Source organism: Ornithodoros turicata, chromosome 7, assembly GCF_037126465.1.
Source record: "Ornithodoros turicata isolate Travis chromosome 7, ASM3712646v1, whole genome shotgun sequence".
Classification (NCBI taxonomy): Eukaryota; Metazoa; Arthropoda; class Arachnida; order Ixodida; family Argasidae; genus Ornithodoros; species Ornithodoros turicata.
The window spans coordinates 38594929-38622509 of NC_088207.1; the positions used below are offsets into that span (position 1 = coordinate 38594929).

Here is a 27581-nt window from a genome sequence, read left to right on the forward strand (position 1 = left end):
GAAATCTTCGTTGGCACTGCATGTGGTGCTGCTGTACAGCAAGCGCAAGTGTAAAAAAATAATCACTCGTGCAGAGAAGACATCTGGCCAGAATCCCTTGGTATCTGGCCATTTCATCAATCTATCAAAGCAAAAGCCCTTCCCTCCGTTGCGAGTAAAAACTCTTTCTGACCTGAACTTGCCACCGACACCACATGCAGTTTCAGGTCATTCGCAACTCAATGGAAAGTCATTGTCTTTGGTTATGGGTCAGCAGCGACATTGTTGCTGCGAAAGGTTGGCTGCTGCGTCAGGACTGGCAGAAAAAAGCAACGTTGATGACGTAAGCCACTTTGACAAAGCGGATGTTTTTGCAGTCCTTGTGGTAGCCTAAGACCTTTTGCTCTCATTGACCTTTCGGCTGATGCTCTCCCGCCGTAGTGCATGTTCTGTCTTCTATTACACAGGGTAGCTACCTATAAACGTTTACCCGTGCCGGCGCGCCGTACTCACCAATTACTCAACGCAGGTGCAAAATTCATGTGTTCACGTGGAACTCTAATTGGTACGTTTCATCGTGGTAAATTTCAAACCTATTCAACATCGCAATCCAAAGTTACAACCAAACACCTTCAAATCCCTATGGGAAAATAATCAAGATAGAAGTAACTGCGCACTTTCATGCATGACGGTGCCCCGGGTCGGTGGGTGGGTCGGGGATGAAACGTACCAATCAGAGTTCCACGCCTGGACCGCGTGTCGCAGTTCTTTTTCTGGCTTGATTAAAAGCGCCAACAGCGGACAACCTTCGCATTTAGACCCAACTACACAAATGGATTAAAAACGCCTTGGTCGAAATAAAAAGGGGTGCATCCTTCTCCATTGCTGGACTTCGACTCCAACCCCAACACATTATTTCCCATTCCAGCGGAAGGAAACCGTATCAACCCACTACTGCATCACGGGACTATCATTTTAATTATTACTTTTTCCGGACGTCTATCACTCAGAGAGGCGGAAGCAGTGCTTTTCGCTCCTCCCTCCCTCCCCCATCCCTCCTTCCTCTTCCAAAAGTCCATGATACTTCCAGGCCTTCAAAGTGGAATGGGATGCACCGCGCCTTTTGTTGGTTTCGGAACTTGCGTCTTTCAGCTTGGTGATTCTAACGTTTTAGCAAGTAGGTTTCTAAGTTGAAAAGCGTCAAAAAGGACCCAGTCCCTGGTACGAACAAGACAGTACACTAAAAGAATTTAAAGGACACAGACACAAGCGCTGTACTTCAACCGCTTTTGAATGATGTACCAACCGTCCAAACTTCGCAACATTGTTTAAGTTTCTAAGACTTCTGTATAGTGGGTAATATTTTGTCCAAGACTATAGTATTGGAGAGCTCCCATTTTTTGATCACTTCAGCTCTAGAGTGCTATACTGTTATGTTTAATAATAAATAATACTGTGGGGGGGGGGGAGGCATGGAATAAATTTGAACACAAACTGGGGGCTTCTAAGGCGCCGTGACCGGTAATGTCGTATTGTCATTCGCAACTGCACTCTTTCCAACCGTGTTGCGTTCGCATTGAGTATAATCAAGAGAACGGCCCATTGAGGTCCAGAAAAATGCCCCCTTTCGATAAGATAACCAACGCAATAATATGGGCCTGGCGCTATTGAAATTCAGCTCGCTTTGACGCGCGTCCAATTAACGGCATGTGACGCAGACGACCAAGTAGCCGGCTTCGTGCAAAGGGTATTACCGCGCCCATTTTGAAAGATAACTAGGTCGAATACAATAGCCAAGTGGCTGTTGTTTTTACATAACCAGCTGAACGCAGAGCGAACGATTGTTGAGGAACTCTTTCAGCTCCGTGCTCGCGAGAATGACGGGCGACAGAACAAACAGTGACGCACAACAACTATAGCTCAGGCTCCCCCTGCGAGACTTCCATGGCAACACTGAATTATGTTTTAAAGGCTGTCTTTGCACTTTGCTCAAACTGGTACCGAGTCACGTTGGTGAACGGCCACGGTGTTGGCCCACTGTGTCTCGCTCTTCACAGATGAGTGACATCCTTCAAAATACCACAATTTCCCATAAGCTCGAAGTGGAGCTCCATATGACGACTTCTGAAACTGCTGACTCGGCAGTGACAACGTGAAACACTCTATGATTGATCGATGCGCTAGGGAATGACGGGTATGCGGTCACTCACGTCAATTATATATCGACACAGAATTAGGTTCAGTATGTCGCGTGGGGTATTCCGCATGCGACACGATCAAGTTCCACTTGGTGTGGAACTTGGGTGGTCGGTCCCTGCGTCGGACGATACGCTTATCCAATTACAGCTAAGTTAAGTGTGGCAACCTCAACATCTCATTTGATTACTTGTACGTAGTTTTGCCTTCTTTACATGGAGGCGCCCTCTTGTAGCACCACGAGTTGCGACCGTAAACCTCGCGGTCTCTTTGTGCTTTCGCTGTATTACTGTCGGATTCGGAAGTCAGGGGCCGTATTCTCAAATGATCCTCGACTTGACCTTTCACTGGAACTGCTCCTCGAGCCAGTTTCTCTGCTTCAAATATCGACCTTGATTCAAAATGCCCCGGAGCGGAAGAAACCCTTTGCAGTTTCCCCGAGCACTACACGGTAGAACCAGTGTAGAGAGTGGAGGAGCACCGCTTTCGTCCACTCACTGGAGTCGAGGATCGTTTAAGAATACGGCCGTTACGTAGAACGCTTATATTCTTCGTGAGAGGATACTTACCCCGAGTATTTGTCGCAGGTAAAAGTGTCTGGGCTCATACCTGTAGGTATAATAGGTGGCACAGAAAATGGCAGCGTTGATACCGATCCACAGGACCTGCGAGGCAGAAAGGTCACATGGTTTTACACAATTGATGTTGAAATAAGAAGCACACACACATTACGAACACTATAATTGCTGCTATGTTGTAATACGTACATGGAGCCAAACAGACAATGATGAGTATGTCTATCTCTGTGCCAGTAGTTTGGGATTAACATCTCAAGTTTTTTTCTTTTACCGATTAGTCAATCAAGCTGTGCACGAGAATGTCTGTCATGTCTATGGGTTACGATAATGACGTACCACAACTGATGGCAGCATTTACAGCTGATGGCAGATTCAGATTTATGAGATCACAAGTGGATGCCCTGCAAACACTGAGACGCTGATGTCTCAGTAATAATAATTGTACTTTCTACTAATACTGCTGAGACCGTGCACTGCAATGAGTCAGTGTGCGCTGCATTCTCATTAATCTTCCTCGTTTGACGCACTGTCGTCCCACTACCTTGGACCTACGAAGCGATTAGATGCATTTATATTCCGTTTTGTATCGCCGACTGTTCTTACTTGTGGCACGTCTCCATTATGTAAAAGACGGCCAACGTAGCGAGCGAATCACATTTAGGTCAGCGGCCTTGTACCACAGTCACTTAGTCACTAGGACGTCAGTCCAGCATGAAAAAAAAAAAGAAGAAGAAAAACTCCCTATGACTGTTCATGCATTTTAATTAGGTTCTAAGCGATACAAATGTGGGCCGGGGCGGTTAATAATCTTACATAAGAGAACGGCAGTGATTCCCACAGGAGGACCCCTTGTTCACGTGTGCTCAGTTCAACCAGTAACAAGTTTGGACCCTTGCAGGACACATCAAAAGAACATAATTGGTGTCTGTCTCCATGCACTGTGCGCTGAATCTCCGCGACCAGCAATATGTACCAAGTAGCCCAAGACAAACAACGACATCAGCAAACACCCAGGCCCCTTACCAGAATGTTATTTTTCCTTGATAGATAAATAGGTAGCCCAGTCAAGTCACAAATCTTTTTTTCTGATGATGGAACCAGGATTGTTTCCGAAACGCCGAATATTTAACCGTTTTTATGTTGCCGTGCCGGAATGTGCTTTTACGGAATAAACAAACACAAGAGACCATGTATGCGTTCTTCTTTGGCGAACGGCTTAATTTTGCTCCAGATGGCGCGTAGTTTGCTATGTTATCTCTACTCATTGGGAAAGCAATTTTGTGGTATAGGTAAAGCACGCGCGAGAACTCTTTGCCAAGGTACATTGCTGGCTTCGCTTGGCATGGTCATGCCATCACGGTGGGCGAAAACCTTCGCTCGCTGCCTTTCTCTTCTTGGATGCACTAGGCTACTACCATAGTGCTTAAGCTGCCTGCTAACGCAAATAAATAAAAGCAATAGAAATGACCTTGTCTTGAATGTTTGCTATCAAAATCACATTTTGCAGTTACGAAAGACACGTGTTTCTGATATTTCTGGGGTTTGCTGATATATTGACAACGCACTCTGCTCCGATATCGTTTCCTTCAGACGCCACCACGTTGACGGCACGCGCCTGAAAAATTATCTTCCGTTATCGGATAAAAAAATTCCAGCCACGGCGCACTGTTCTGTCTCTCCTCACCGTGTTATGATGCAGTACACATGACTTTGCAGTATATCGGCTGATAAGTACGCATGCTCAGTGAAACGATGCATGACGTGTCCTTCTGATAAATCGGCAGAACGCAGCGGGACCAGATGGGGCCAATGGCGTTGAAAGACACTGGAAGTGATTTTGTCCGGAACTTCGCGCTGTTTCAGGTGGTGTGGCAGGAAGGCTATGGAGGTGAAGCAAGGGGAGCTTAAAGTGACACTAACCGCCCTATAGTTGTGACGTGTTTGAGTTTCATGACTTGTGAGGTGCTAAAGTACGCGCGTGACTTAGGTTGCCTTGTGCCGTTTTCAAGGAACTGAGAGGTGGCCTTTGAGATTCAAGTGCCCGACTGAGGTGACCTCATCGGCAGCTGCTATACAGCAAAACAATTCATTAACGGCAGTAAGTGAAGTGCAGGCTGTATGAACTAGTGAACCTCATGATGGTGAGTACTGCAGTTTGCTTTTTGTTGTAGTTTTCTCGCGACGTAAACCCCTCAGTTATTACCACAAGCTTTCTTGTACCCGTTGCCATGTCAACATTGTGCCTATGGTGTCACAACTTTCCGCATTCGCTAATAATGCCCGTATTGCTGTTTTTACCTGGTACTCATGGTGTAGCTCTGTAACGTGAACTTGCAAGTAGTGACGTCACGAACTTTTTGCGAACCTGGTGGTTCGCAAGGTTCGACGAACCTTCGAATTTCTTGTCAGTTTCGCAAAAGTTCGCAGCTGAATTTAGCTGATTTTTAGCTGCTTTTTAACTTTGAGCGATACGGACGAAAAGTAAAAATCAAGCAATGATGAACGGGCATGTGCGCCCTCCTGTGCGAGGTACATATTTCTGCCCACATGAGCAAGGCTGAGATCGACTGATGGTATAGTTGCATTTACTTATGCTGTGAGCTACAAAACAGAAAGCAGAAAACGGTTTCCTTGGCCAATAAAATAGATATTTCTCATATTGCTGTTATTCAAGAAGACTCAGAAGAGGGTGGTATAATTGCCAACAGGCTATAAAACTTCGTGGTGCCTTGGATGACAGGTATGCGACGAAAGTCCGTCCCAGACCAGAGCCCACTAGTGTTCTGGCTTCGTGGTAAACGTAGTTTGTACATTTAAGATTTAACTGCTAACAGTTTTGCGCCGTTGTCCTTGCGTGCTTTGTTTTTCTTACCGACTGTCTGTTTACTCTGCGAAGGTGTATGTAGGAATGCTAGGCGGTACCGTATAAGTTTCTGTTGCTAGAAAAGTACAAATCGAAGGAAAGCTAACGGACTTGTCGTACATACCGTACAGGAGGACATATTGTCTGATGTGATTAAGCCTAATTAAGCTTTGAGTGGCGTACGTTGGACTGTTTACGTTTCCGGGCAGGTCACGCCAGCGCATGCGCAGTGAAGTCGAACTTTTACGAACATTCGCGAATTTTTCTGATAAAAGTTCGAAAGTTTCGAACTTCTGCGAACTTGAACTTTGCCAGGTTCGTGACATCACTACTTGCAAGTACTTACTACGCTTTTTATTTACCATGATATCACTCTGTCTTACGTGCTTTCACTAACAGCACCTTCACGAAGTTGTGCGTCGAAAAAAAAGGAACAGCAAAAAAAAAAAAAAAAAGAAAAATCGACTTGCAGAGTACTAAGGCACTTAGGTAGCCAGATGCCAAAAGGACGAGAGTTGGTGGGAAAATAATGTGTTAGTAGACTGTTGATACCATCAACGTGTAGTCATCATATACCTACTGGACCCAATGGCAGCATGCGTGACTCAGAATCGTTCATTCGTGAATTCGTTAATTGGGTGCGGTAGATAGATACAGTACTTCGAGGGTCACGTTAGCAATGGTCTACTATCCCGTAATGGCGGATACGTATGCACTACTTTAATTCGTAGTCATATCTGACGTCATCATATCTGGCGTCATATCTGATTTCCTTGGGCTGCAGCCTGACCGGAACCCAATCAACAACAAAAGACAACATATATCAGGATACAGGTGTAGTGATAATGCCTTATAGTCTTGACCTGCGAGGGAACATAAAAGCAGAGAAAAAAATGTCATTTGAAGGCAGCGGTTCCAAGGGATCATTAAAAGGAGACTCCGCAAAAAAAAAAAAAAAGAAAAAAAGCTGAGCATGATGCCGAACACGAACCACCCCTTCGATACCGAATAGAACATGCGCATTTATTTCGCGCGAGTAATTAATTCGTAAATGATGACAATAGCAAACCGAAATGCGAAGATGCGAAATGCGCCCGGAGAAAGACACCGTGACGTCACCCTGCATTGTCGTCTGCTTCAAAGCCTGCATTCGCCGATGCCGGAGGCCGCATGATCTCAGCAGTGCGTTGCTTTTAATGCCCTCTCGCTTCACAGAGGCGAAGCCCTCGCTTCGTAATAAATTCGTTTGAATAGTAGTATGTGCGCAATTTTGGAACGAGATATTTCATACACATGTTCCTCACATCCTAAAGGTTACGGATATACCACTAACTTTGTGATGATTTTGTTACGGATTCCGTGGGATCGTTTCCCACTGGGTGCTCTGCTTTATGTTTCTTATGTTATTGATGTAAGTGCACGTAATAGTAAAAAAAACAAAAAAAAAACAAGCAATATTTCGCGAACGGGTCTACGGGAACTATACATGGGGGCGGGGAGGATTTCACCCTCGTTTTCCCTCTCATAAATGCACTACCAAAGGTATGGATTCATGAATCGAGTTGTCAATCGGTTCAAAATGGACCCAAACAAGTTCGACACTTCCGCCTCGAGTACAAACATATTTCGTAACACGTTGTGCTCTTCGCTAACAAGACACTATAACTCTATAACAAGGGATGATAATAAACCTGAAGGGCAAAGCGTAAGGGTGTTGCCTCTGTGTGGCTGCTCCAGATGCGATAGATTGCGTTCAACTGCATTTTAATATCCTCCTATTGGTCTTGCTTCCGTGGCTCATAAACTGGGCTTGCAGGGCAGCTGGGTTTTCCAATTCCATAGCTACATATAGTTGTCGCTGCACTGGCGGCTGTTACACGAGATGTTGGGAGTAAGCATAAATCGCTTAAAAGCCATGTACGCCTTCACGAAATAAAAGAAAGAATACGTTTGCCTATCGGTCGAAATGATTTTTCAGTTGCCATCATCGCAAAAGACGGCCCTGACAGTACCGTGATGTGATGTGATGTGATGTGAATAAAGAAAAAATGGGGATGTAAGTTTCGACGAAGTCAAACTGGCTACCCCGTACCGTTGTCAGTACCGTTGTCACGGCAGTGTAGAGCAATCCTGTACATGTTCGTAGTTTTCCGAGCAGGGTTGCACCTGCTGCCCCTATTTAGTAAATGGAGTATTAATGAATTATGATGATGGTAAATGTTGTGGCCTGCGGTGCTGAGGTGGTGCGTACGGTCGAGACGGAAGTCCGCAACTGTTCGGAACAGGTTCGGATGTGGACGCGGTCAAGTGAAAAGTCAGCAGAGAAGGGCTCAAAAACAAGCGAGTGCTCTTGGTGTGTATCGTCGTTTTTATTGCCTTGATTTTAGCTCTTTCTAACTTGAGAAACAACCGGCCTTTTTTTTAAAGACCCCACGTCCGGCACATCCCTCCCACGTCGTGCCGTCATATTCAAAACCAATCAGCAATCAATCAGCAACCAAAAATTATGGAGCCTTATTTGCGCGGATGTTCCGTATACAAATTTTTAAATAATATTCACAACTGTACTCCTGGAAACTCTTGAAGAATCCACATGACACACATAGTAAGACAGAATACTGTTATAATGACTTCAATATCTAAATATTAATAACCATAATCTAAGATAGCTAGGTATAAGAATTAAGGGTACCGGGTACATTTTGAGGGCTCTAACGAACACAGCTTTCCAGGCAGAACTTTCTTCTTCTTTTTTCAATCAGTCAATCTGCAGAACTTGCATCGATCGTAAAGGATTCATCGTAATAGCTAGTTTCTCCTTTGCGAAACAGCTATTAGTATATAGCCCTTATCCATGTATTTTGTGGACAAGAATGGTGCTGCACTGCCTCAAATGTAAACTGGTATGTCCTTGGGGGTCTATGTGCACGGGAAGCATGTCCTATACGCTTGTCTCCTCTCTATGCGTCTGGCGTTCCCTTGCGAATGACCGCCATTTCATTGGCAGTATGTGAACAGGGAAAGTTTGCTGCAAACAGACGCAAGAAAAAGAGCTGCAAGTAAAGGTGCCCGAAGTTACGTCCGCTGTTAACCGACATCGGTTCTGTTCGGAGGAACTTTACTTTCCTATCCTTCAAAAAAGTGAATTACCTTCTTTGTGATATTATAACCTAGTCGTTAACAATGCCTATACGCTCATGGCCGTGATTGACAACATTTGTCTTGTTCTGCATACCGCACTCTGGTTGCGGAAGTACGCGAGGCAAAGGTGCCCTGCCAGAGGATGAGCCAGCCATTCATCACTTGCGACAGCCATGCGGGGAGCAAACATTGGCTTCCCCTGTGCAAAAGTCCTCAATCTGTGGGTAACATCACATCAGGGACCGTCACGCATCACTTCCTCATAGGCAAGAGAAAGTCCGTCAAGAGAAGTAAGCCACAGGTGGCAAGGGGGGTGGTTCCTTTGCGAGGTGTGCTTGCTTGGGTCACGCCACAGAACCCTCAAGCGGGTAAAACGATTAATCCACAAACTGCACTGGGGCGTCGCTGCTAATCGTAGTCGCCTCTCGCGAGGTAAAACCCAAATTATTCTGATCACCTTCCCTAAAGAAACTCGATGTGACGTTAGCAGCACGATACCGTAATCCTCTATCGGATACAGGCCAGGGAAATCAACTGCTGAAGCGTATACTCCAGAAATGCATATCACACGGGAATACAACCCCAAGAAGCACAATGTACTCAAAGTTCGAGTATACATATAGGGGTGGCTGGTAGGTGTCCTATCTGTGTGGCGCTTCATTTCACAGAGCTGCCCATGAAGACGAACAATCTTGATCTACCCGGCCACCCCTATGCACCCGCGCTTTCAGTAGTGTGGTATACCGGATGGCCACGCACATTCTTTCGCCCGTAAGACGGAAACCTGTCCGCTTTTCAACCAAGGCAAGGATGTGCCCGTCGGCAGGGCTGCGTTTCTGAACTGGGCCAAATCAGTTGCCCATCCAAGGCAACCAACATTACGTATAATTACACCTCTACAATTGGTGTCATTGTATTTTCTGACACAATATTAGTCTCTCTTCTTCCTCTCTCATCTCTGCGTAATAGTTGACTGGTGGAATTAATTTTCTCGCGGCCATGTCACGTTGTTACCGTTGGTTGTTCCGGGGCGGCTAACGTGTCGACATGTTTATGCAATTGCGATGCAGTGTGTAATTGGTCGACTGGATAATTTGCTGTTTAGTTTCCAGTCGAGAAAGTGACACAGATAGTCGTGACGTCATTATGTGCAAGACTACCTGCGTTACACTCTCCAACGTCTGCAGAGCAGATTTGAATGTATCGTGAGTAACGTCTCCTGTCGAAATGCTGTATCTTAAATGAGTATTTTACTATCTTACAAACTACATTTTCCGAAAGGTATTTGTACTCTATTTCAAATACGTTTTTCAGTACTTTCTACGAATACTTCAACTTCTTTTTGTTTGTCTTCATGACACGTTGAGTTTCACAAGCTCTTTCCGTGTATACTTTCCGTTACGCTTTACCCTCCCTATGGAATCCGTTTTCTGGTACTGTATTAGGACCTCGAACTTGACTTTCCGGGAGTATTGTTCTGCAGTCAACAGTTTATCGGTTTGGTGAGAGCTCTGTTTGCCCAAGTAGATCATTTTGCACATAAAGAGAAGAAGGCTGAGTGGCGGATATTGTGTAATGTAACTCCTATTACGCGCCAATAATTCCTGTTCCTAAAATGTAAGAAAACAAAAGAGAATCTCTGTGGTGATCCATGTATGTTAACTGTTTCTAAAATACAGTACTTTTTGAAGTATTTGTTACTCTACTGCAATTACTTTATTATCCAAGTATTTGTACTGTACCTTAAGTGCGTTTTCCGTTCAGTGTTTATTATCGCATTTGAAATACACTTTCATAGTATCTTGTACGTGTCTTCTGGGTGAGACATATGTTCATATAGTTACTTTAATAACGTGCCACAGGCAAACACAAAATTACTCACGGGCAGAGGAATCAGTCTATCAGTTGCGATGAGAAGTATCTTACAGATACAATAAGTTGATAAGTCGAAAATAAATAAAAAATATGAATACACAATCTATTCTAGCGCATAATTAAGAATTCCACTTTTTCCGCGGCATATCCATGGCAGTATCAACGTCTTCCAATTGTGTGTCATCATCGATCCTACGGCCATCCAGCTGACAACCCAATTCACCGCATATTCACCCTTCCGACTTCCTGCAATACAACCTACATCGTGCAAACAGTGCGTTGTCTTTTGAGAGCGAAACTAAACTTCCATCTTTGCTCTATTGACGCAACCTCTCGGAATCTCTCTGTGGACACGCTTGTTTAAAGCGTCCGGTTTAAGAACTCATGAGACGTGAACGCGCTCTTCACTTTCGACTGGCACAGTTCCCTCCGTTACCGCTTTTACGCGATCTTTGGTATCCGGCACGTGACTTTGCCATCGTGAGTTTGCTTCAAATGTTTACCGAAGTCCCGCTCGCCTGTCTGCCCCAGGTTGGCCTCCATTGGTTATTCTGAAAAGGCGATAGGGCCTTTTTTTAAATGTTGTCTACAGTTTTTCTTTCTTTCTTTCTTTTTTCTGCATTTCGGAGGAGAGGAAGTTGTTTTGATAACCTCTTGGGTAAGCAGGAGTGCACAGGCGGGTAGGCTGGATTGCCGAGGAGGTTCATTTTGGTTCGTTGTGCGCTGGGACGTCAAACATCATAAAATACAAACCTCCTTTCTTGACGATTGAGCAGCAGCAACCGCGTCTGCAATATTGGCTATTCAGTTCTAGTGTGATAACTTTTCTTGACAAGCAAAAAAAGAAAAAAGAAAAAAAAGAAGTGAACCCCACTCGGCTGGCTATAAGTTTAGTAATTTCGCAGCTTAATGGGTAAAGGAATGCTAACGTTTTTCGTCGCTGCTATATGAACCCCAGTGGGAGTTTTACACACAGGTGCGAAATTTACGAAAGCGTGCGTACTAAGCTAAGTACGCATGTAGAGGAAAGAAGAGAAAAGCGTTGGACAAGTGACGTGTAGATAGAGCCCTGCGTTTTAGGGTAAAACCCGTTTTTACTTCCCGATTTGCATCATCATCGCTTAGGGCAAAACCCGAAAGAAAAAAAACCTAAAACGAACTTTGCAAGTGCTAATTCAGCCACTATTACGGGCACTGGAGAAAACTAAGCATTGGACATTCAGCACAACTGTTAGGCATCTTATGTCAATCTAAAATGCGAGAAGTGCTCTTTTCTTCTTTTTTTTTTTCATCCGAAATTTTACTTTTCCACCCGATATCACCCGATTTTACGGCTCCTTCAACAAAACCCGATTTTTACCCCCGACTTTCAAAAAATATTAAACCCGAAAACAACAAGGCCCTATGTACGTTCGTATAGACAGGAGCTAAGAAGGCCTTGCACACACCGCTTTCGGGGCCACTTTGGCACGCCAGGGGTGCATCTACCCAAGAATTCTGGAACATTCCTTTGCAGACAACGGCAAAAACCGACACCGAAAAACTGGTGGCGACGTGACATGGCCGTCGCCAACCCCGCTTGTTTCAGCTTCACTTTTCCGTGCGCCTCAGCTCACTCTTTCCTCCCTGATATACCACCCCAAAAAGTTTTTCTTTATTCCCCTCATGTAATCTAACAAGGTGCTCTTTGTTCCCCCTTGGAGCCGGCTGCATTCGAAACGTCTTGAGACGTTTTGCATGTGTAGTTATGTTTGTGCGAAGAAAGCGAAGAGCTGGTTTTGCAGCTTTCTCCGCAGGCGGTTGTCGATCTGGACGTCGCTTTCGACCCAGGTACGACAACGTCAAGTGCGTGGATGAGGAAATGTGCAGACGAAAGAAACGTCTGAGGACAGGCTTTGGAAGCGATGGTTTCTTGCACCGAAGTGTGGTCTATTGGAAGTATTGGGTGCGATAGGAGATAGGCTCTCTTATGGGGACCTTTGCGATGTCAACCGTTTGTGTATTTTTGAGGATGTTGTGTCCCGAAAAGACAAGTTTGCAGTCCTTTCTTCACTTGCGTTAAGCAAAAAAAAATTAGAATGTTTTTGCGTAACACTGTGAAGGGTGCGTGATCCTTCGTTGAGGCCATCTGACTTTTTCAAAGGTACCTTCCACACCATTTTCCTAAAGCAGCTTGGTACAGCTCGGGACAAAAGTTCACGGAACACCGGAGCGTCGCATTTCTGTATTTGGGTGACACCCTAGCGGCAAACAGGAGCGGACACTCAAACTGACGACAGAATATCCGGTCACCGCCTGTTTCTTATTCGATCTCTTCCTAATAGCTAGAAGGGGACCGTTCCGATGACGAAATACGCCAGTACCGTGTTTCCGTGAACTTGTCCCTATCTACAGGAACGTTGGGTCTCATATTATTATTTGTTTCTTTCTTTTCTTTTTTTTTTACTATTGGATGACATCAAAACCGATCACTCGACCGTCGACTCCAATTCCAAAGTGAAAGATCGTTAAAACCACTACCGTAAACGGGCCAAGCACAGACGGAACGATATCAAAGAAAGAGACACGAAATTCTGCTACAGAACGGAAACCGCTAGGAAAATCGTCTGCAGACGGAAACACAAGGTCGAGATTTTTGGATACCAGAAACAGAAACGATATTATTTTCGGTACACTCTCACTCGCGGCACCCCGTCACTCGCCATCTAAACCCGTCACTCGATCGGCTTCCCGTCACTCGCCACCGAAACCCGTCATTTGGCTTTAAAAACCCCGTCGCTCGCCATCTAACCCCGTCGCTCGTATGCATCTCTCTGTATGCACATGTATGTATCCCTCTGTATGCACATGTATAATAACCTTGTAACGGCAGCGAACTACTTTTTTGCTCCAGTAGGGGACAAGGAAACAAAAAAAAAAAGACTGCATGAGAATCAATCTTCATCGACATAACTTGAACCGCATTATTGGGAAGTCCAGCTGAGCTCACTGGCAGGCAGTTCCACCATGACCACCCCTCCCTCACCATCACCATTGGCCGTCATGGCCGTGTGGATAAAAGCATTCGCACATTGGTGGTCACTCCGAGGTTGTGGGTTCGAATCCTACCACCTTCTGTGCTGTCTGACGTCTACCGTGGGTTTTCCGCGAGCTTTCCAAAAGCCAGGAGGCCCAGGAAGCACAGTAACATCCTCTCCCCAACCCCTTCCTGGTGTCCACTCTCCATCCGTCCACGTCCGTACGATGCTCACAGCCACAGTTTTTTCCGCGGTGCTAACACAGGATAAAAGCGAGATATGCTGCTGGCCCTCGAAGACGACTGTTGCACATACTATGGCGAATTTAGTCTATAGAAATCGTTTACACTCCGTCCGAGCAGCGTGTCAGTCCATGCAGGCAGATAGCTCGAACGCTGCGATGTACATTACATTATATACATCCATTCACCACTACTCCTGAGAACGACCAAGGAAGCACTAAAATAATAATATTAATATTAATAATAATAATAATAATAATAATGATGATGATGAAGCGACTTCGTCCTTCCGGTAGACGAGAGTGAAACACGCGGTGTTTATGGTGTTCATCTACCTAGGCTATATTGTTAACTGGCTTTGTTGCTTTGCCGTTAGCAACTTTTGTAGCTTTTAGAGGAGGGCTGACGTAACCAACCTTGTGACCCTTATTGCGCTTTGCTTGAATTGCGCTCCCGACACGATTATTATAACGTGTTTTCCGAGAATCTGCTTGCTCTCATTTCAGCGTTCTCCGGGAATGCTGTGCAACTTGAAAATTACGGGTGGCACACCCCTACACTCGAAATGAGCACACTCTGTTAATCGAAAATTTCACGCGAACATGCAACTAATCATCCCCGCTAACTTACAAAACGAATGGTGATCATCTAACGAGCATGAAAGTACAATTGTGATGCCGGTATTCGTTGAGGGTTGAAGGGAGAGATGCGGATGCCAATGACGCAGGGTTTTGATACTCAAAATGCAGGGTGGTCCACTTAACCCGTTAAAAATTGTATTAGAAAGTCTACTTGTCTGAAAATTACGGATTTTAACATGGCGAGTTCTTTTATGCATTTAAAGACACGAGAAATTGAATTTTCAGAATTGAACTCCGAAATTTGCCAGCGTCACTTTTTCTTTTCTTTTTTTGCCGGAAACAGAAAGTGCATGTCGGATTTACTCTATTCCACTTCAAAATGGTACTAGTACAATGATAGAAGCTGAACGAAAATTGCGGAAGCCGTCGCGTGTCGAGGCCCGCAAGGCCGTGCTCAGATCTCCGAAAGAAACGATGCGAGGAGGTCATGGAAATGATGCCTGCATCAGCCTGCATGATGTCTCTACTTGTAGTTCGTCGCAACGTACATTTCCATGAGTCTACGTAGAAAACGATTGGGATTGAACCGTCTGTTTCGGTACGCTTCTTTCTGCTGGTCGCACACGTATTCCGAAGTTCCATCTATTTCTGCGTACATTTTTGACTGTCGTGTATACTATATCGTGTGTACATATTGTCTACTATTTATGTATTCTATATTGCTCGTACTTTGCGTATACACTTGTCTTTTGATTAAGCTCGAACGAACGGGGTCACGAAGGAGTCTTTGAATTCCGAGGGAATTGCTTAATGCCAATTAAGATTGCACCAGCTAAGTGAGGAATTTCACGCTCAATTACACGAAGCCAAGGCCTTATCGGTGTCGCTTATTTTCACCCATCATTTGTCTAGCTTATTCGACGTTGTCTCTCACCAGCTTTGGCCTTTTTCGTTGGCTTGAGGGGACACTGGATAGATTCCGCGCTGGAGGAGAACGTTGATGGAAGGCGTTAGAGGCGATTACATTATCTTACGTGATGATGATGATGTGGACGAGAAGAAAATAACGGGGGCATGTGTTGCATATCTTAGGTATCGTGGTATTACCAGGCGGTGCAGTAAAGACATAGAATGCGGAGCACGGCCTTCGCTGCATTCCTGTTCGCCTCTCATACACCTTCACTCGTCTTTCGCCTCTTTTTCTCTCTTTTTTTATTAAGCAGTATTGCGACGTGAAATGTGAATCTACAGGATCGCCCATAGTAAAGTATAGGGTTCCCAAAGTACCGAGTACCTAAAAGTAAAATAAAGATTCTTTGGAGCGAAACTTATGCGTTGGAGGACGTATTACAGTCTTAGTGCATCGTACGCTATCGCCTTGGCGTACGTAAGGAATAGCGTTTGTCGTTCTTCGCACGCGCTAAACATAAAGAGAGCTTCGCGTAGTGCGCAGAACAACCAAGCTATCCCTTACGTACGCAAAGGCGTTAGCGTACGATGCACTAAAACTCGTTATTGTACGCTAACATTTTACTTAAAAGGTGACAATAGGTCCAGTTCTTTGTCGGCAAACTGAAAAGAAAAAAAAATCTCATGCCCACATAACATTTCATATGGTCTATATCGCCTCCTCAGCCTCGTGTGGTTACGGATTTGGATAGTTTCGTAGCAGCGTAAACATTGTTACGATAATTACTCTGCTGCTTTTTAACAGTTTTAAAGTATAATATGGCACTTCTGTCGTTCTGTTTTTAGTAAACATACATTTACGGTTAATTGTAAAGCCCCAGGGATTCCCCGGCAGCTCAAGAAAATCGCGGAATTAGGGTACTGACAATGTATACACGAAGGAGCGTTTTTCTTTCTTTTACTCTTTGTTCATAATTTAATAAAACAGATCTGAAAGCTGTCAATTCCTGACACGATTTTTTACCACTCCATCCAACATTTAAAAAACTTGCGGCACCTCCCGTGCCAGAGTTATTTCTCACAGAACGGAAGAAATACTGTACTTCATCTCGGGATAACCCTACGTTCGTTCATACACACTCTTATTCTTGTACTCTCGTGAGCCTGTGCTCTGTCATAGAAAACATGTGCAGTTCTCACGCCAGCAGCTTATTTTTTAATGAACGAGAAGGTCCCGCTTTCAAGGTCGCCTGTGGCCGAGATAGGGATTTCCTACACGTCTCCCGTGCTTTTCGTTTTAACCCTCCGTATTTCTGTGCATCACGTTCGAGACCATCGTGACATTTATGGACTACTAGGGGCATGGTCCCGTCAAAATTGCTGCCATATGCAAGACGACTTCAATTTCCTTCTCCGGGATGACTCTCTCTCTCTGCTCGTTGCGTTTTCTGACAAGAGTTGGTCCTTTACCTTTTACCGGGAGGGGTGATGTTTTTCTCTCTTTATATTTTCATCTTTTTATTTTTATTTTCTGTAGGGTTCATTCATTTGGGGGTTCTTTGTGGGAGTAGCAGAATTCGTCAGGTGACGAATTCAAATTCTCCCCTTGTTTTATACATAGTATATTCCACTCAACTCAACCTTTACTTCTTCTCTGACGTATTCAGTGTCTAACCTGCCCGCCCACGGATGCCAGGGTTGCTGGATCGAACTCCTGCCGGGAACGGGTACGTCGCCCTTGGCACGAGACGTTGAGAAAGACGTGATGAGAGGTCTCGTTGCAGATTAAAGAAAACGAATGACTAAAAGTCCGCAATGCGACCATTCAGTGGCGTCTTGCACGATAAAAGATATTTCTAAAAAATGATAGGTCATCATCCGTTTACGAATATTAGTCGTGTAGGAACGGGCTCCACCAGGGCACGTATACTGTGTGTAATTTCTCTAACACAACGTAAACGGAAACATTGCCGGAAACGTGGTGTTCGCCGGATTCGTCAAATGCGGCTCAATTAAGTTGACGAGGCCACTCTGCGCTCTTCTGACTGGGGCTGTTTGCATTGTTCACGCTCTCCTGCTGCGAGCCATAAAGTAATATAACCCAAATACTGTAAACAATACCAACAAAACACGCGTTCGTAGAGTGCATAAATGGTATCGTGGTAAAAATGTGCCAGGGATGAAATATTTCCGCGCAGGCCGTACCTTTTTCGATGACCCTGATACTTAGGAGGGCTGGAACTCGTCCTATTAGCATTAACACGCTAAAAGCACGTTCTCGCCAACTGAGAAATAAGTTTTACAACTCTCGGTCTTCTAGGAAAACAGCGTTTTATAGCTCCGCTCGCTAAATATCGTTGTAAAAATAAACGGAGGGTACCTTGCAAAGTCACTCCTTCCATTCCTATAACTCCGGTGCCCTGATTACTATGCCCCGTATAAACAAGCAACACAGCAGCGAGCGATCAATCATAATTAGGGTCTGTTGTCTTTCTTTATCAGACCCTGCATGTATAATGAATGTTCACTTGCCCCACGTGCATAAGGCCTGTGTCGTGAATAAGCGGTGGAGAGTATCCAGATCTCTGTATACTGGTGACCGTCCATCCCTTTAACGGTCACGACAGAGTCACGGGAGCTACTGTCAACAGTAGCGGACAGTTGTGTATCACGTAACTGTCGCAAAAGAAAGTGTCGTTAGAAAAACGTATCACCGCACATAAACTGGGTCTTAAGACTGAAATGAGGAAACGATGCGGGGTAAGATTATAGTGTGTGCAGGGGGCAGTCGGTTGCGGATGCTCTGAGTTTTCCAAAGATGCATAAAACAGGGAAAACATTACCTCCATCACCGTGTGTCGAAGATTTCAGGTGGTTGAAATTATCCGCAGTTCTATATATGCCATGCGGTGCATGCAGGATGTCGTACTACACATGCGTGGGCTGGTTCGCCCTACGCGTAAATCTGCTCCATATTGTGGCGTGATGAGGTCACCGAGGAAGCAGAGATGTTCCGTGTCACTAAATAAGCGTATTTAGTAGCTTATTTAGTGACTCTATAGTTTGAGCAGCTTGTGTTCCAGCTCAAGCAGAGCCTTACAAGAATCAAATTAAAGGTAGAGAATGAATGGATTTTTTTCCTATCCTCCGACGCTGTTGACATGCAATAGCTATGAACCCTTTAAATATCACGGCAATGATGAGGACGGCACCCAGAAGAAGAACAGACTCTGTTCGAAATATCGGTGACTCTCGTCCCGTGACTCTTCCCTTAACTAACATTGGTAAGAAAAGCGTTATAGCGACGCTATTCCTCAAAAGAATTGGAAGTGTGTACTTTCATCGAAAAGCCGAAGTTTTTCTTTTCCTTTATTTTGCGTTTAGCGAAACATTCGCCGTGAAAGGAAGATTGGAACGCGAAGGAGTCCCAATACGAAAGACAACGTACAATGCGTCGTCTCGTGCATGTAGGAAAAATAATTGTCATCCCAAACACGCACGCCGTATCGTCCACACAATCGTCTAGTCAATCGCTGATGGCTTTCTCAACGAGAAGCTCGCCGCATCCTCCGTTTCCTCAACTTCCCCGTTCTTCAAGTAGGCCAATGTCACGGAGAGGCCTTCGTTCGAATCTTTCCAAACTTTCGATGCACACGACTCTATTTCAGGCAGCGGTATCGGAGTGCCTCTTTCTTGATCCTGGATGTGATTGGATTTGATTGAAAGGATAATTATTGTATTGATTGTATAGTTCCAATATTTTTTTTATTATTACATGTGTCATCACCACAAAGCAACTATTGCAAGGAGCGGCGTACTGAAGGAGGAGTCGGAAACAGTAGGCTATAGCTTGCGTCTGGGGCCGACTTCTGAGGGAATGGCGCCGACATTAATCTAGAAAATCTCACAGTAAGCCCAGGGAAAACCTCAGACAGCACAGCCGGTGGAAGGAGTCGAACACGCGATCTCTCAGCCTTCAGCATCAACTTTGAGTTGCCACCAACCAGCGAATGCTGCATGTGCACGCGGCCATGCTGGTGCTCCAGGAATGTGAAGCCGGCTATTCCAGAACGCTTACCATGGATTCGCACCAGCGACATCCCCACAAATTATTCTAGTGGAAGAAAAAGGGTCTCGGGGCGGAAGTTCCGGCTCGTCTGATGTTGAGCATTCGCACGGCGCTGGAATATCGGGAGTGGCACACTGCACACATAGCAGACGACACCATTGGCCTTGTCGTCTGCTACGGAATATCTTGTGGCTATGCTGGTGGGTATTCCCCACGGTTAGGAGAGTACAAAAAGACATACTATAACATGACGCTGAGCAAGCGCAATGGGGCAGTGTACCGCCATAACGGCTGTGAATTACCCACCACATCATCATCCCATTTATGTGTGTGTGTGTCTGAGCACTCGCTCTCGCGTGGCAGCAGAAAGCTATGGCGGTATTGGGCATCTGCGGCATCTGGGCATCTGCATCGTGCGAATACGCGGTTACGCTAACATGACTGCACAACCACCACCAGGGGTTGGTGGGGTTAATGAGCCTGTGCTTCCCAGAAGATCACTCCACAATGCCTGAAAGCATCTCTTTCTTTCGGCATATGATGACTACCGAAGAGCAAAGACGTCAGCCCGTTGTGAGATCCTAAAATGATAGAATTCTAGCTAAAAATACGGACGCCTCCCCTTCGTGACGTCTTCTCGGAAGAATGTCTGCGTAATGGGTGGATACGCACGGGGGCAGAAGCAGCGAGACCAAATGATGCCCAGCCCAAAGAAAGGCCGCCTCAAGTCGGATCGTCGATGATGATGGCAGAGTCGGCAAGATGGTTTTCTGTGTATAGTAACATTATATATCTCGACTTCTCCCTGAGATGACTTGATAACCGGGAGAGATTGATCGAGGAAGAGCGATATTTTCAATCTCCGGGGCACTATTACTCGACGCTGGTATACTCCGTGGTTTACATGCACACCCTTGGGTTCTTTGACGTGCGCTGAAATCCACCGGTGGAACCACCAGGTATGTTGCGTGCTAAACCGAAAGTAACGAAAATTGCAAAGGGCTGAACTGACAATGAAGACATACACAGTACTTAAGCCTCAACAACGCAAAGGCAATGTTCTGAAAGACTCCAGTGACGAAAAGTCAGCGAGTACCCGGGTGGTGGGGTACGAACCCACAGGTGGTGATGAAAGGGATCGCCGTTGTCGGCCTCACAGAGGTGGACAACGTCACGACTAACGCCCTTGGGGGATGTGTGTCTTGGGCCGACTTCTAAGGGAAGTGTGCCGACATATGTCTGAAAGACGAAAGAAAGCGTTTCAGGAAAACCCAGGGAAAACCCCAGGCAGCATGGCCGGATCCGGGATTCGAACCCGGGTACCTCCCAGTCTCGACATGTCATGGCGAGAACGCTAACCACTGAGCCAACGAGCTGGTGTACGAACCCACCCCTCTCTGATTGCCGGTCAGGTGTGCTACGATTACACTGCGCCGACATCACTCTCTCGTAAACATACCAAGGCCTCGTGCATGAAGACAAAGAGACAGACGCACGCACGCACACAAAATGCAAATATTGCCAAAAGAATTGTTACTTGCGCAATGTAAAAGGAAGCAAGAAACATTACGCACGGTTTTCTGCGAAGCCTACACCTCCAGGACTGGTTTTCCGTCTCTCTTATCATATACCATGTCAATGATGATGCGGTACATTTGGGTCTATCGTGCCAACAGGGCACTCCTGCTTCCATTTTGGTAGGATATGGCTTCTTTTCTAACAACTACTGAATGCAGAGTATAGCAGGTCGTAGTTCTTTTGACAAACCTCTCTGCATAACCCTTTCGCGTGTGCCCCCCCCCCCCCCCCCCACAACACCACCTCCAGCTAGTGCTACGGTGCTCGTTATGCCAAGGTACTTTTGTGGACTGAATACACGAGCAAAAATAGAGAGGCGACTCTTGAGCAAGCGTAATCGAAGCAAACAATATTCCTTCACATAACATCTCGCATCAGCATGTCCTTTCAACGTTAGCTGTTAATTACAGCCCTATACGGGGGGGGGGGGGGAGGAATATGGAAATAGCCCCAACAACACAAGGCTGTCCTATGGATATCCGATGTACGTCAGAAGTTGGATGTTGGGATATCCTGACGATAACGAGTTTCGTCCGGTATATGTACGGTCACAGGTCCAAGTGAGAGAAAGGAGTCCTCTTCGACGTCTGACAGACATCCAGCCCAACAACACACGACTGTCCTAGGGATATCCCATGTACGGCTGAAGCTGGATGTTGAGATACGCTGGAGATAATGAGTTTCGTCCAATATATGTACGCTCACACGTCCGAGTGAAAGAATGAAGGCGTCCTCTGGGACGTCCGAAAGATATCCATAGGGACGTTAAACAGACGAGGGAGGGACGTTTTATGGATATTTCTTCCAGCTAATGCTCCTACTAAAGCAGGCATAATATATTCTTAATTTTAAAGCACACATGATATATTACTAATGTGAATAATTTAATTAATCAAACGAAATTGGTGGACCAAGTTAAATTAATGGTTAACACAGTAAATGCTGCGCCCAGAACCTCGCGGACTTTTCCAGCGGGAGAGCCCCTCAATTTCTCGGCTCTCATCGTTCATTGTTCGTTTTGTGTCTGTTCGCTGACGTACTCTGCACACTTGCCAAGTTCGAATATTCCAAGTAACACCACTATGCTGGTTCTTTGATGTTTACGAAAAAGGAAAAGCGCGTTTATAGGGTACAATAACTGTAGGAGAGAGGGAAATTATACGCTCACAGCTACCATCACTTTTTCTTGTGAGTTATGTTTCGAAAATGATGAAATTCCTGATTCCGGTTTCATACACGGCATGTTGTCCCTTAATTCTTAACTGTCTATCCACATTAACGGTGCAAAAAATGCTAGTTCCACTAAATATGTCACGTCAAACGCTTGAATCTGACAAAAGAACAAGGATGTCAAGGGCAAGCAGCGTAGAACATTGGATGTCTGTCGGACATCCCAGATGACTCCTATCTCCACTTGGACTTGTGAGCGTACACACCACATCGTATGTCCTATCCTGAGGATATCATTTCCGTGCTTTATTTTCTTCATCCACGTTGGTATCAGGGGGATATCCATCAGACAGACGAGTCTGACCGCGGCCGTTAGGGCATTAATCGTACATCCAGTGGATATTCGGTGTTGTTGGGGAGGACGTCGAATGTGGTCGGCGCCACTGCAGATCAGTGCGAGTAATGCTACGAGGAAGCCCTCCCATTTCTGCGAATTCTTGCCCAGAGCCGCATCGTTTTTCAAGGCCAGGCCAAATGCAGCCCATCCCAAGCCATCCTGCACTGCCGTATGCGTACTTCGAAGAAACAAGTGCAATGAGTCACAGTTCGTTCACGACGGGCAGTGCACAAACCAGACACTTTCGTGAACCACGCCTATACCGCACCGCATTAAGCGTTGCGTCGCCGCAATGACGTCATCCGCTGTCGTGTGTCTTAATCTACTGCCGTGCACCATGTATAGGGATGGTTCGTCATGTCGATTTTTCCTTATGCTACGCGGAGTAAAGTGTGTTCACGCCGATAGGTGTGGCCCCGTCGAGCCGTGCGTTTGCACTAACATCCGATGAAGATCCGCACGATGGCTACCATGACGCTCAAATGATGGGTGAAAGGGCGCGCTAACGTCTGTGCCTACTTTTATCCTGTAGAAGCGAGACGACTGTGTTGCTGTCTGAGGCGGTAAGGCTGTTCAGCGGGATGCGAATAATCAATGCTGTATCACCAATTATTTGGGTCATTACGCGATTTGGATTTGCACTAAACATACGTTGGACGTGCACCTCGACGGTGCGTAATTCACCGGCCAGACTAACCACCGAGAACTCGCTAGGCTGCGTTGGTTGAAAAACTTCTCGTTCGACTAATGGAGGGAAACGTTTTATCGGGTGGCAGGAACGCTGTCACGTCAGCTCTGTCCATTAAGGGATGTCCACGCAGGAGCTCGTGAACTTGGTTGGAAGGCAACAACAACAATAAATGATGGAATGGTTGGAAGAATCGTGGTACAGCCCTCCTGGGTACTTATTGTGAGCGTGTGGATAGCTCACAGGAATGACGGCTCTGTTTAGCGCACGTCCAGTTGGTTGGAGGATCGAGACCCAAAAGGGGCCACAAGGAAACGCCGAGGAACGCAAAGTCTAGCACCTAAGCGAGGATGAGCTCTTGTTATGTCCTTCCATGAGTCTCCATTGGCGAGTCAAAAAAAGTGGCATCAAGACATCTACCGCATGTCGCATAGCGATGCAGCCATACGTGGGCGAGAGTCTCTGCAGTATACTAGCAGCTCTCCGGTATGCCACCCGGATGCCTCGACCCATCGTCTACCAGGAGCCTTGTTAGATAGTCGAGCATGTGACGTAATCGGGTCTCGTTCCAGGAGTTCCCCTGGCAACCAGTACCCGTTGGTTGTTATAAATCACTTCGACGGACTTCCGGATGTCTTCTGCGGATCTGGATGCCACTTCCCTGCTTACGGCCGGGGTGTCTCTCGATTCCTGCTCTGTCTTGAGCATACATCACAAAGAGACGTCGCGCTATCACCCTCCAGATAAGCATTACTAAGCGAATGGTCGTCAAAATGATTGTGACGTACCGCAACAGGCTTTTGATTGCCCTTGGATGAGGGCATGACATGACGAGTACCTCGGCACAGATCGTACTAGCTCTTTTTAGGTTGTTATTGGATGCCTCTACCAGGGTTAATATAATTTCGACATAATGTAGGGCGGTAATTCGAACTTTCGATGATGAGCCTCAAGTCAACATCAGGGGTAGCCAGGGCTGCCAGGTCCAAATTGAGAAAAGTCGCCAACGGCCACTGAGGATAAAGTAGCCAATTTATCTTGTGTATCGCCATATTTATAGCCAGTCGTTGTACAGATATTAAGTATACCATAGAAAGAGGTAAACGAAGCCAATTTTACCTGGTAAGGGGAGTTGCCATTAACGCTACAACGTATGCGATGCATATAGAGACGAATGAACAGTTAAAAGCCAGAGGTCAAGCACACAGTTTCAGAAACACGCGACCAGGTGCGTGGATATAGAGGGTGTTTGCTCTAACGTGTCCAGAAATTTTATTTAAAGCGAGCGATAAAAGAGAAACGAGCGCTACTTTTCAGCTACTTGACTAAGAAACAGGTGCTACTAGTGAAGCAGTACCTGTTTCTTATTTAAGTAGCAGAAAAGTACCACTTGCTTTTCTTCTATCGCTCGCTTTAAATATAATTTCTGGACACGTTAGAGCAAACACCCTGTATAGACGTGCTTTGCTTCCCAGGCGACATGTCTAGGAAAACGGACCATGAAAGGTTACCAGTGCGACATCATGTTTCTGTGTGTGGAAGTTCGAATTCATCTCATACTAGGCAAGGGGGAATCGAAGAAGACGACGTCTTCCTGGAGGAACACATACCGAACTTGATCTTTACTTACTTGTGTATTACGTGGAACACACACTACCATTACCATTATTATTCCCATGTATTGCGACGACGACCTCTAGATTGGGAATTTCATGTACATATCGCACTTCATTTTCGACTTCATCACTCGAACACTGAAAACGTTCCAGTGGCAGGTTGATTACATATTTACGTCCTTCTAATGTCATGATTTTCGCGGAACTGACCAATGAGGTCCCGTTCGGAAGGCGATTCTGAAGCTCGCACACAGCTGTCTTGAGGAAGACAGAGCAGCTTTGCTTCATAGATATCACCTCCTCGCAATCTATTCCGCTTGACTGAGAACGTTGTATGAAGTCGATATCGATTCTCACACAGAAGTATCAAATACAGGGCTAAGACGTATGCACAAAGTAGCCAGAAAGTATAACCAAGTCGCCGAGCTTCAAATTCCGACGCCGCGGCTGTCGGACAGTAGCTGTCGGCTGTGGACTGTAGCGAAAATATGGCTACCCTGAAGGTGGCATCAGTCATGTCTGGCCAGTGCTGTGCTGACGAAACAAGCGTTCTCCTTCGTTTAGTTCTTATCCTGTCACGCATTGCGGGCACACGGACAGGAACAGTAGACACAGTTCTTGTCATTGGTGGCAAGCGATCATTGTGTGCAGTGAATCGTACAGTGTGTTCTCCTTCAGTAACAATTTATCTGTGACCAAGATACGCATGCTGCAGCAATGTCATTACACAATCCTTTGAGAGTCACGCATTATCATTATTCGGTTTGAAATTTCTTGCGCTACATTAGAAAACTGGGCTAGTTGGTGACAGTTCATAATGGAGATAACAAAGCATCACGAAACCACAGACAGGGCGAGAAGAGTGACTTGTTGTCTCGTCTCGCGCGCTCAGTTTGTTTTTGTAGCGCTTTAATTGTTATCTCAGTTACTAATTTCTTATTTTTAGTGTATTTTGTCAGTGTAATGTTGCCTTTTTTTTTTCTTCTACTATATGACACGACATCCATATACCTTAAGGCGACATCTCTCTTTAGAGGACAACCAAGCCAGGAATGGAAAGGATATGGAAGAACCAATTCTGAGTTCGTCACAATAGAAATTCCTACGGGTTGGTAGAACATGCTTAATGACAGTTCAACCACAGGTGGGATAAATGCAGTTTCACTGTTCACGTCTCAGGTTCTTTCACAGAGGGTTCCTTATGGTAGACAGACTAAGTCTTCATGGTCACTAGAAAACCATAGCCGTCCTCTTCTTAATGGCAACATTCACTGCTGGAGTTCGAGGCTCGGAGTCATAAACTCGCTACGTTCTATCACAAGCCAGGAGGCCTCGTTGTGAGGCCTACAAATGGGACTTATAACACCCCTTCACTCCTGACAAACAGAGGGCGCAACCGCAAGTTGTCTATGGGGTTCCCAGCACCGTGGTTCCCAGCGTCAGCGGATACATATGGCGCCGCGCCGTGTCACTCATTTCAGTTGAACCCTTTCACTGTTTACAAATAGTGAAAGAGTTTAATTCAAATGAGCGGCAGGGAGTGGCGCCACATGCAGCCGCTGAGGCTGGGAACCCTAGACGACTTCCGGTACGGTTGTGCCTTCTGTTTGTAAACAGTGAAAGGGTGAATACGCGGGGGCAGTGGTTCCCAAGCTTTGCTACTCTGCGGACCCATCAGAACTACAAGATTTCGCGTCACCACCCCATCTGATTTCGCGATGCCACAACCTTTTCGACTTCAGCGCATGAATAGTAAGTAATGACGCTGAAATTTAATTTGACAGTTGCTTTCGTTAGCAGTAAGACTGGCTAGAAACCATCGCAGAGAGACAAATAAACGCGTGGCAGCAGGGGTGACTGTTCCTAAAGTGAGCTTGCTTTGTAGACCTTGTTGTCCGTTACCACGAGCTTTTTTGGGACGCAGAATAATGGAGAAAACATGGTCTTCTTTATAGTTTCTGAGCACACAAGCGACCCCCCCCCCCCCCCCACACACACTAAATCTGTCACGACCCACTGGGTGTCCCGACCAGTAGTTTACCGAGAATCACAGACATGCGAGGTGTCGCCAAAGATTTGGGAGGGTGTTGGAGGGGGGGGGGGGGGTCTGGATAAATCACTGGTCGCGACCCACAGTTTGGAAATGATGTCGAGGATATTAGCGCCACGGCTACGGCTGTCATTACGGGTGGCGTCTTTGACCAGTTGCACACTCTTATCCACACTGTTGCGACTACTGTGTTTCTTGAAACCTGCTTCCCATGAGTGCTAAAATTGATGCAGATTCTTCCCGCAAGTCGTATGTACGAAAACTGTCCAAATCCCGAACGAAAAAGTATAAACAGCAGTGTTCATATCAAGTGTCTTTTTATTTTATTCATTTATTTTTTTTTCTTTCTTCAAGGCATCACATAAGTTTCGCTTGCTTGGTAATGCATCGGTGGAGGACGTGACATTGGCATCGTAGTCGATTTGAATGTCTCAGCCGCTTACAATTTTGAAGCCGTGTCTACAAACGTTAAGCATAAATGTATGGGACGAAGCGTGACGTAAGTCCGTGCCTTTCTTCATAAAAAAAAATCAAAAGAAAATAACGCGGTGGCGTAAACATGACGTATACATCCAAATATTTATTTATTTATTCATTTGCCCATAAACAGCTGAAAGCCTACACAATGGTTC

General features: G+C 45.7%; 1 protein-coding gene across 1 annotated transcript in view; it reads right to left on the reverse strand.

Annotated features, from left to right (window-relative positions):
* Nucleotides 1–27581, reverse strand: part of LOC135401055 (NADPH oxidase 4-like) — a 53715-nt gene that overhangs the window by 14935 nt on the left and 11199 nt on the right. Inside the window, exon 2 of the mRNA XM_064633191.1 lies at nt 2745–2840. Within this exon, the coding sequence (XP_064489261.1) occupies nt 2745–2840 (96 nt within the window). The remainder of the gene's footprint in view (nt 1–2744; nt 2841–27581) is intronic.